The sequence below is a fragment of the Trachemys scripta genome, chromosome 16 (assembly GCF_013100865.1).
Source record: "Trachemys scripta elegans isolate TJP31775 chromosome 16, CAS_Tse_1.0, whole genome shotgun sequence".
Taxonomy (NCBI): Eukaryota; Metazoa; Chordata; order Testudines; family Emydidae; genus Trachemys; species Trachemys scripta.
The window spans coordinates 17749612-17760493 of NC_048313.1; the positions used below are offsets into that span (position 1 = coordinate 17749612).

At 50.5% G+C, this 10882-nt stretch overlaps 1 protein-coding gene across 5 annotated transcripts in view; it reads right to left on the reverse strand.

Moving 5' to 3' along the window:
• SLC11A2 (solute carrier family 11 member 2) overlaps nt 1-10267 on the reverse strand; it is a 46016-nt gene extending 35749 nt beyond the window's left edge. For 3 of the 5 annotated variants that reach the window (XM_034793240.1, XM_034793241.1, XM_034793238.1), the window contains exon 1: nt 10188-10267. In XM_034793240.1, coding sequence (XP_034649131.1) covers nt 10188-10236 — 49 coding nt within the window. In that variant the 5' untranslated portion in view covers nt 10237-10267. Of the gene's footprint in view, nt 1-132; nt 262-10187 lie in introns of those variants that run through there. The other 2 variants (XM_034793246.1, XM_034793242.1) reach the window with 1 other exon arrangement.
• Nucleotides 10268-10882: the final 615 nt, after the last annotated feature.

The following is a 10882-nucleotide window of genomic DNA, read 5'->3' on the forward strand; positions in this document are numbered from 1 at the left end:
CGCCTCTGCCCCCCCCCCCACCCCGGTACCAGCTCCCGCCACCCGTGCCAGCCCCCACCCCGGTACCATCCCACACGCCCCGCCCCTCCATTCCTAGCCCCGCCCCCAAGATTAGCCGGGCCCGGCGCTCACCGCCCCGCTCCTGAGCCGCCGCCGCCGCCCGGCCCCGCTGCCCTCCCCTGGGGCCTCCCTGGCTCCATGTCTCTCGGCTCCAGGCCGCGCCGCCGCCAACCCGGCCCGGGCTCCGGCCCCGCCCCCTGGCCGCCGGGCCACGCCCCTGCTCCCCGCCCCTTTGGGCGCGCGGCGGCTGAGCCCTACGTTGCGTGCTGACGCACAGGGTCTCCCGGGGCAGCCAATCAAACTGCGACGGGAGGGGGCGGGCTTGCCTGTGAATAGCATAGTTGCTGCGGAGTGCTGGGGATTGGAACGCAGGGCCTCAGGGTGCAGCTCCACCGTGGGGACACTGAGCCTCCCGGTGCAGCTCCACCGTGGGGACACAGGGCCTCCTGATAAAAAGAACAGGGGGCCTCCCGATGCAGCTTCACCATGGAGACACTGGGCCTCCCGGTGCAGCTCCACCGTGGGGACACAGGGCCTCCTGATAAAAAGAACAGGGGGCCTCCCGATGCAGCTTCACCATGGAGACACTGGGCCTCCCGGTGCAGCTCCACCGTGGGGACACAGGGCCTCTCGATACAATTCTGCATTGGAGGCACGCGGTCCGTAGTGGGGACAGGGACCTCTGCCGGTGAAGCTCTGTACGGGGACTAAAGGGCCTTCTAGTACAGCTCCACCGTGGGAATGCAGGGCCTCCTGGTGCAGTGCCGCACTGGGGAAACTGAGGCAGAGAGCCCTGACTTGTCCAAGAATGCCCAGCAGGGCAGTGGCGGAGCGGAAACTAGAACCCAGGTTGCCTGAGACCCAGCCCAACAGTGTTGCTTGGCCCTAGTGATCAATGGAGATTGATGAGAGGGGGAGTTCTTTAGGGAGGAGGTGACGGTAACCCCTTTTTGGCCACATCCCAATCACAGCCTAATCAGACCACATGGCGGCAGGACATTCCCTTAAAGCTCTACCCCCTTTCAGAAAAAATATTACCCAAGCCTCCCTGTGAACAGAAAGTCTGAAGTAACCAACAGAGCAGCATTTACCCCTAAGGGGTAGGAGGATGGACGTGGGGTAACTGCTGCCTGTCTTTGGGGAGCCCCACGTGAAGTGCCTTGGCCTGACTTTCAAAGGAACTACATGCTCACTGTCGCTGCTGACTTCTATAGTAGAGAGACAAGGTGGGTGAGTCCCATATCTTTTATGGGACCAACTTCTGCTGGTGAGAGAGACAAGCTTTTGTGCTATATACAAGATCAAACAGATTGTTTAGCAGAAGCAGTTAGCACGTATTCTAAGGGACCATTCACGCTGAAGCGGCCCATTAACACCTCTGTTAGAACAAAAAGGGGTGTTAGTAGGTTACAGGTTGTTGTAATAAGCCATAAATCCAGTGTCTTTATTAAGGTCATGATTTTTATTATCTAACAAAGTTATGAAATTAATCTCCCAGGCTCGTCTTTGAAAGTGTTGGGCAGGTTTCCTTTGAGGATGAGGACTGATGAGTCAAGATATAGGGTGATTGCTTTCTGAAGTGTTCACCCATGGGCGATATGGTGTTTTTGTCTTTTATCATTTATCTTTTTTTTTCTGTGAGAGTTCATCCGAGAGCATGGTGATAGCAGAGGGTACACAAGCACTCAGGCCCTCCCCCTCCTCAAAAGTTGAAATCAATGCAAATTAGGCGCCTAAATACTTTCGAGGATCTTTGCCTTAGTATGTCAAGTTGTGGACCTAAAATCAGTGGCCACTTTTGAAAAAAAATTGGGTTTAATTTCTCCATGCCTCACTTTCCCCGTCTGTAAAATGGGCTAATACTTCCCTACCTCCCAGGGAACTGTGAGAATAAAGGCCCAGATCTTCAGAGGTCTCTAGTCGCCTAATGCTCATTTACATATTTGGGAGAGAATTAACAGACACTCAGATACTATACTGATGGGACCTATGTAAGTACTTAGGCCTGGTCTACACTACGGGTTTAGGTCGACTTTAGCAGCGTTAAACCGAATTAAGCCTGGACACGTCCACACAACGAGGCCCTTTCTTTCGACTTAAAGGGCCCTTTAAACCGGTTTCTTTACACCACCTCCGACGAGGGGATTAGCGATAAAACCGGCCTTTGCGGGTCGGAATTGGGGTAGTGTGGACGGAATTCGATGTTATTGGCCTCCGGGAGCTATCCCACAGTGCTTCATTGTGACCGCTCTGGACAGCGCTCTCAACTCAGATGCACTGACCAGGTAGACAGGAAAAGACCCGCGAAGGTTTGAATTTCATTTCCTGTTTGCCCAGCGTGGAGAGCACAGGTGACCACGCAGAGCTCATCAGCACAGGTAACCGTCATGGAGTCCTCCCAGGATCGCAAAAGAGCTCCAGCATGGACCGAACGGGAGGTACGAGATCTGCTCGCCATATGGGGAGATGAAGCAGTGATAGCTGAACTCCGTAGCAGTAAAAGAAATGGAAAAGTATTAGAAAAGATCTCCAAGGCCATGAAGGACCGAGGCCATAACAGGGACACACAGCAGTGCCGCGTGAAAATTAAGGAGCTAAGGCAAGCCTACCACAAAGCCAGAGAAGCAAACGGAAGGTCCGGGGCAGAGCCGCAAACTTGCCGCTACTACGCGGAGCTGCATGCGATCCTAGGGGGTGCAGCCACCGCTACCCCAACCGTGTGCTATGACTCTCTCACTGGAGAAACACACAGGGAAGACGGTTCGGGGAACGAGGAAGATGACGATGGAGGTACTGTAGGTAGCTCACAGCAGCAAGGAAGCGGAGAAACCGGTTTCCCCAACAGCCAGGATATGTTTGTGACACTGGACCTGGAACCAGTAACCCCCGAACTCACCCAAGACCCTCAGGGCACACAGGAGACCTCTGGTGAGTGTAACTTTGTAAATATTTGTAAACATTACAAAAAAAAGCAAGCAAGTCTGTTAACGTGTATGGGGATGGAGCGGAAATCCTCCAGGGACATCTCCAGAAAGCTCTCCTGGTTGAAATGGGGTGATTTTATTAAGGGGGACATTCAGAGGCGCCCGTTCCTGCTATTCGGACCAGAAATGTTCCCCGCTGTTAACCACGCGGTGGGGGGGAGGGGTGAAGTGATCATCCCAGAGAATCGTGTGTGTGTGTGTGGGGGGGGGTGGTTTACTTGTGTTTGTGCCGCATGTTAACCGGGAAACCGCAGCCCCCTCCTTTTACATTGAAACCCCATTTTAAATGGACAACCCAATTCATCCTTGAGATGGGAAATGCGCTGCTGTTTGCAACCTTTCCCGCATGTTAAGAAGGTTAAATAAGCCAAAACACTGTGGCCTACGATGGCTGCCTGCAAGCCGAAATATGCGACCTTGTAATGAAAGAGTGTACCCATTGTTCCCTAAAATGTGTCTTTTTTAACCACCTCTCCCTTCTCCTCCACCAGCTGCAAATGTTTCTCCTTCGCAGAGGCTCGTGAACATTAGAAAGAGAAAACGTAAGACGAGGGACGAGATGTTCACGGAGCTGCAGATGTCCTCCCACGCTGATAGAGCACAGCAGAATGCGTGGAGGCAGTCAATGTCGGAGATGAGAAAAGTCCAACATGAACGAGAGGAGAGGTGGCGGGCTGAAGACGATAGGTGGCGTCAGCTTGCAGACAGACGGCAAGAGGCAATGCTCCGTCTGCTGGAGCATCAAAGTGATATGCTCGAGCGTATGGTTGAGTTGCAGGAAAGGCAGCAGGAGCAGAGACCGCCGCTACAGCCCCTGTGTAACCAACAGCCCTCCTCCCCAAGTTCCATAGCCTCGTCACCCAGACGCCCAAGAACACGGTGGGGGGGCCTCCGTCCACCCAGTCACTCCACCCCAGATGATCGCCCAAGCATCAGAAGGCTGGGCTTCAATAAGAGTTAAAGTTTTAAAATGCAGTGTGTCCTTTTCCATCCCTCCTCCCCCACCCATCCCTGCTACCTTGGCAATTATCCCCCTACCTCTGTAAGGAACTAATAAAGAATGCATGAATGTGAAAAAACAATGACTTTATTGCCTCTGCAAGCGGGAGGGGAGGGGAGGGTGGGGTGGGGTGGTTGGTTTACAGGGAAGTAGAGTGAACCGGGTCGGGGGGGGGGTTGGAGGGTTCATCAAGGAGAAACAAACAGAAGTTTCACACAGTAGCCTGGCCAGTCACAAAACTCGTTTTCAAAGCTTCTCTGATGCGCACCGCGCCCTGCTGTGCTCCTCTAACCGCCCTGGTGTCTGGCTGCGCGTAATCAGCGGCCAGGCGAGTTGCCTCAACCTCCCACCCCGCCATAAATGTCTCCCCCTTACTCTCACAGATATTGTGGAGCGCACAGCAAGCAGCAATAACAATGGGGATATTCTTTTCGCTGAGGTCTGAGCGAGTCAGTAAGCTGCGCCAGCGCGCTTTTAAACGTCCAAATGCACATTCCACCACCATTCGGCACTTGCTCAGCCTGTAGTTGAACAGGTCCTGACTCCTGTCCAGGCTGCCTGTGTATGGCTTCATGAGCCATGGCATTAAGGGGTAGGCTGGGTCCCCAAGGATCACGATAGGCATTTCAACATCCCCAATGGTCACTTTCTGGTCCGGGAAGAAAGTCCCTTCCTCCAGCTTTCGAAACAGAGCAGAGTTCCTGAAGACGCGAGCATCATGTACCTTTCCCGGCCATCCCACGTTGATGTTGGTGAAACGTCCCTTGTGATCCACCAGGGCTTGCAGCAGCATTGAAAAGTACCCCTTGCGGTTTATGTAGTCGGTGGCTTGGTGCTCCGGTGACAAGATAGGGATATGGGTTCCGTCTATGGCCCCGCCACAGTTTGGGAATCCCATTTCAGCAAAACCATCCACTATTGACTGCACGTTGCCCAGAGTCACTACCCTTGCTATCACCAGGTCTTTCATTGCCCTGGCAAATTGGATCACAGCAGCCCCCACAGTAGATTTGCCCACTCCAAATTGATTCCCGACTGACCGGTAGCTGTCTGGCGTTGCAAGCTTCCACAGGGCTATTGCCACTCGCTTCTCAACTGTGAGGGCTGCTCTCATCTTGGTATCCTGGCGTTTCAGGGCAGGGGAAAGCAAGTCACAAAGTTCCATGAAAGTGCCCTTACGCATGCGAAAGTTTCGCAGCCACTGGGAATCGTCCCATACCTGCAGCACGATGCGGTCCCACCAGTCTGTGCTTGTTTCCCGGGCCCAGAATCGGCGTTCCACGGTATCAACCTGCCCCAGTAACACCATGATTTCCACATTGCTGGGGCCTGTGCCTTGTGAGAGGTCTATGGCCATGTCAATTTCCTCATCACTCTCGTCGCCGCGCTGCAATCGCCTCCTCGCCTGGTCCGGGTTTCGCCTTGGCATGTTCTGGCTCTGCATGTACTCCAGGACAATGCGCGTGGTGTTCATAGTGCTCATAATTGCCGCGGTGATCTGAGCGGGCTCCATGATCCCAGTGCTAGCTATGGCGCCTGGTCAGAAAAAAGGCGCGAAAGTAGTATCTGATGGACCAGGAGAAGGAGGGCGGGAGGGAGGGAGGGCCGAGTGACGACATGGCGTACAGGTACAGGAACAGGGAGAAACACAAACAACTGTCACACAGAATGGTCCCCCCAAAGATTAAACTGGAAACCCTGGGCTTAGCAGGCCGTTGATTTCACGGAGGAAGGGGAAGCAAATGAACACAGAACAAATCTATTTTTTACATCTTAAGGTGGCAGCCGACGCTGCAGCATGAGTGACAGCCATACCAGTATGACGATGACGGATACCAATCATAATATGCCATCATCTGCCAAAAGGCAAGGGGCTGCTGCTGTGTAGCAATGCAGCCCCACGTCTGCCAGCCCCACGTCCGCCAGCACCCAGCATCGCCCTCGGCCTCTTCTGGGTGCTTAGCAGACAATATTGGGCAATTGGCAGAAAATAGTATATTATGACTGGTAACCGTCATCATCGAAACAGTAGCATGTCTGCCCAGGTGGCCATGATTGACAGCCATACCAGTACGACGACGACGGGTACCAGTCATAATATACCATCGCCTGCAAGGGGCTGGTGCAATGCAGCACTACGGCTGCCAGCCCCACGGCTATCACTCATGCTACACCGTCTACCGCCAAAAGGCAGTTAGCAGCTGCTGCTGTGTAGCAATGCAGTCCCACGTCTGCCGGCACCCAGAGGACATATGGTGACGGTGAGCTCAGCTGAGCTGAGCGGGCTCCATGCTTGCCGTGGTATGTTGTCTGCACAGGTAACCCAGGTAAAAAGGCGCGAATCTATTGTCTGCCGTTGCTGTGACGAGGGGGGAGGGGCCTGACGACATGTACCCAGAACCGCCCGCGACACTGTTTTGCATCATCCGGGCATTGGGATCTCAACCCAGAATTCAAAGAAAAGGCGCGAACCGCTTCTCGGCTCGAGCTGTGGCGCAAACGTAGTATCTGACGGCCTAGGGGAAGGAGGGAGGGGGGCCGAGTGACGACATGGCGTACAGGCACAGGGAATTAAAATAAAGAACGGTGGCTGTGCATCAGGGAGAGACACAAACAACTGTCACAGACTGGTCCCCCCCAAAGATTAAACTGAAAACCCTGTTGACGGAGGGAGGGGGAAGCAAATGAATACAGAGAAAATCTATTTTTTACATCTTAAGACGACGGTGCAGCGTGACTGATAGCCCTCGGCATCTTTCTGGGTGCTTGGCAGCAAATACTGGGCGGTGTATGACGATGGTCTTCAGGCCTATTGCACGAGCTGCTGCTCAGGGAAGACTCTGCTAACGTGCGATGACCCGACTTGTAATAGGCCGGCTAACAGTCATAATACACCATTTACTGCCAAAAGGCAAGCCCCACGGCTGCCAGCACCCAGATCGCCGATGAAGGCTACCAGTCTACTGCACCGTCTACCGCCAAAAGGCAGTTAGCAGCTGCTGCTGTGTAGCAATGCAGTCCCACGTCTGCCGGCACCCAGAGGACATATGGTGATGGTGAGCTCAGCTGTGCTGAGCGGGCTCCATGTTGTCTGCACAGGTAACCCAGGTAACCCAGATAAAAAGGCGCGAATCTATTGTCTGCCGTTGCTGTGACGGGGGAGGGAGGGGCCTGACGACATGTACCCAGAACCGCCCGCGACACTGTTTTGCATCATCCGGGCATTGGGATCTCAACCCAGAATTCCAAGGGGCGGCAGAGACTGCGGGAACTGTGGGATAGCTGTGGGATAGCTACCCATAGTGCAATGCTCCGGAAGTCGACGCTAGCCTCGTACTGTGGACGCGGTCTGCCGACTAGAGCACCTAGAGCATTTTATTGTGTGGACATACACAATCGGCTGTATACAACCGATTTCAATAAAACCGGCTTCTATAAATTCGAACTAATTTCGTAGTGTAGACATACCCTTAGATAAACAGAATCCTTCTTCTTCATGCAAGAACTCAGGGGTCAGACAGAGACACTTTGATCAAGACAACTTGGTGCATGATCTTTAGGACCTAGCTGCTTCCAGAGCAATAGGGCTTTTGTGCAGACTTTTTTTTATAGGACTGACCTTATTGCCAACTACTACACCGTGTGGAACTGAAAAGAATGTCATTATTATTTAAGTTCCAGTAGTGTCTTGAGAAATACTGAAAAGTGGTTATATTGATATTAGCTGTAGCATCAAGAGGCTCCAACTGAGATGGGGGCCCCCAGCGTGCCAGGCAGACAATCCCTGAGAAGAGCTCACATTTAAAGAGAGGAGGATGGAAGGGGGAAACTAAGGCACAGAAAGAGGTAATGCCTTTCCCAAGGCCACGCAACAAGTCAGTGGCAAAGGTGGGAATAGAACCCAGAGCTCCTGGCTTGCAATCCAGTTCCCCATTCACTGGATCTCACTGCCTCTCCAAATAACAAATATGGAGTCCAATGGTTAGAGCAGGAACTTTGGAAGTCAAGACTCCCAGGTTCTACTCCTACCTATTATAATATATGCTTATGGCAGTATCCTTGATGTTGCTTTTTACAAAATCGTCTACAAGGATTTTATATAGATTGGCTAATGGAGAATACTTTAGTTCTTATAAAACATACTAAAAATCTGTTCCATGATGTCAAAGTCTGTTTTATCCTTCACTGGTTTATTACTTAACTCCATAAAGTATAAGTGATTTCCCCCCTTATTAAATATACTGTTCAGCGTGAGTGCTCTGTTCTGTAGAGATGGTTGGAAAATTTCCAACAGAACATTTTTCTGTCCAACAATGCTGCAATCATGTATCAATTTTGATGGAAACCAGCAGGTTTCCTGCCCCTCTGTGGAGCCTCGGCAGCTCACCTAGTGAACTGCCACAGAGCCTGGGGAGACGGGACCAGAAATTTTCAACAAGTTTCATTTCAGTTCTTCACAAATGGATTTTTTTTTTTAAATCTCCCTCTGATGGAAAATTTCCCATGTCTGACTCGTTGTTACAATACAGAAGGACATTTTTATTCAGAAATGAAAACTTTTATGTGGGAGGCAAATTCTGGTTCCCACACAGCTCCACAGTGACTTGTGGCTAGGAAAACCTAGAGATCAAATATTTGAAATAATTATTTTCTGAAAACTATAATGCAAAAATAAAGAAAGAAATGTTGTCACCTTTGTCACCTAAGTTTGTGATACAGTCAGAATAGAATTGGGATGTGGCTGGTGCATCATTGTGGCAATTTCAAAAGTTCATACACACTGCATGTTCCCCTATCTCTGTTTCCCCACCCCGCAATTTTATTATAATCCACCCAAACAGACCTGCTGTTTCACCCTGATACATCAGGGAATGCAAGACAGAGAGATCAAGCTATGTGTTAAGGGCAGATGAAGAAGAGAAAAACTTGCCAGTCACCATAAGAAATGTCACCCTCGACAAATTAAACTGTCTGCCACAGTGCACGTCGCACATGCTTGCTTGTACTCCTGGAATAGGAGAGAGCTTTGTAGACAAACAAGCAAGACTAATCACTGGCTTTTAGTTACTGTCCATAGGGGTTTGGAGAGAAGAAAGATCATTATATTTGTCTGAAGCTTCAACTTTTCCCAAGCAGACAAGTTTTGCAATGCTGCTTTCCTTTTGTTTAAAACACACGGGAGCAAAATAATTACACATGATGTTATCAGAGAAACAAAACCACTGAATTCAGCACAGATATCTGGGCAGCAAATGTGTGGAGCTTGTGGGTAACCCCCCCCCACACACACACACTTCTTCAGATGCATGGCCATACATCTGAAGAAGTGTTTTTTTTTACCCATAAAAGCTTATGCTCAAATAAATCCGTTAGTCTTTAAGGTGCCACCAGACTCCTTGTTGTTCTAGTGAAATAGTGTTTCCTAATATCCAACCTAGACCTCCCCCACTGTGACTTGAGACCACTGCTCCTTGTTCTGTCATCTGCCACCACTGAGAACAGCCGAGCTCCATCCTTTTTGGAACCCCCCTTCAGGTAGTTGAAGGCTGCTATCAAATCCCCCCTCGCTCTTCTCTTCTGCAGACTAAACAAGCCCAGTTCCCTTAGCCTCTCCTTGTAAGTCATGTGCCCCAGCCCCCTAATCATTTTCGTTGCCCTCCGCTGGACACTCATGCTGAATCAGGCCCCAGGTCATTTAGTTTAGCATCCTGTCTCCAACAGTGGTTAACACCAGCTGCTTCAGAGAAAGGTACTAGAAGCCCTGCAGTGGCGGTTATGGGGTAGCGTACCCCCAGGGAAATTTTTTTCCTGACCCCCAATAATTTATGCCCGGGGGCAGGAAGATTTATGTTGTTTCCAAAACTCTTGGGTTGCTTTGTGTTTTGATAATCGAACCTAGCTGCCAGTAGCCTTGCTAAAGATAAACATGAGGGTGCTGCCCATGAGACAATGACTGCTTTGTCAGCACCTACAAAGGGCGACAAAAATATTTTATTATTTGAACAATGCTCCGTTGCTTTGAGAAAATAAATGCCTCTGTAGGTGTGAAACATAGTAAGGAAGCTTGACTCACCCTCTGAATTAAGGAAACCACTAATTAGGAATGGATTTCCTAGCTCTTCCCCTCTGTTCAGATTACTTACCCAGCTCACTGACCGGAGAACTCTGGTCCAGAATATATTTCTTAGTCATTATGCAGAAGCGGTGTTTGCCACTTACTCCGCAGCTGTTGGGACACAGTAGCGGAGCCCAGTCTGCGGTTGTCTTTATACAAGTGTCTCCCCTCCGATAAGATAAGGGTACTTCAGATGTGCCCGGGAATTGGCTGGCATTGGGCAGAGCTGTTTGAAAGAAGCTTAAGAAACCAATTGGAATGTTGCTTTCCGAACACAATTAACCCTGCTTTTCTCTTATCGTTCTGAAAATAACTGACAGGATGGTTATTAATGGGTCATTAATTGGGTATCAGAAACCTTGATTTTCCCTAGTTCAAGTGGCTGCGGCTTATCCACTCACCTGAACAAATGTTATCAATATGGGGAGCTAAATCAAAAAGCCATTTGGTAGAACTTTATGCAGCGCTCTGGCAATTAAATGCATGAGACATGCTGGACTCTGCTCTGACCGGGTCATTTTTCCGACAGATTAGAACCAGAACTGGCATTGCTGCGTCGCGGTACGTGCAGCACTGATAGGGCATCAACTGGGTAAATACGATACAAAGTATCATGGATCAATGCTGATCTGAAAGTTTCATAAAGACTGAATTTATCAATCGATGACCTGGAAACTATCAGTAAAGCCTACAAAGGCTTCTGTGCATTTCTTCTGATAAGCA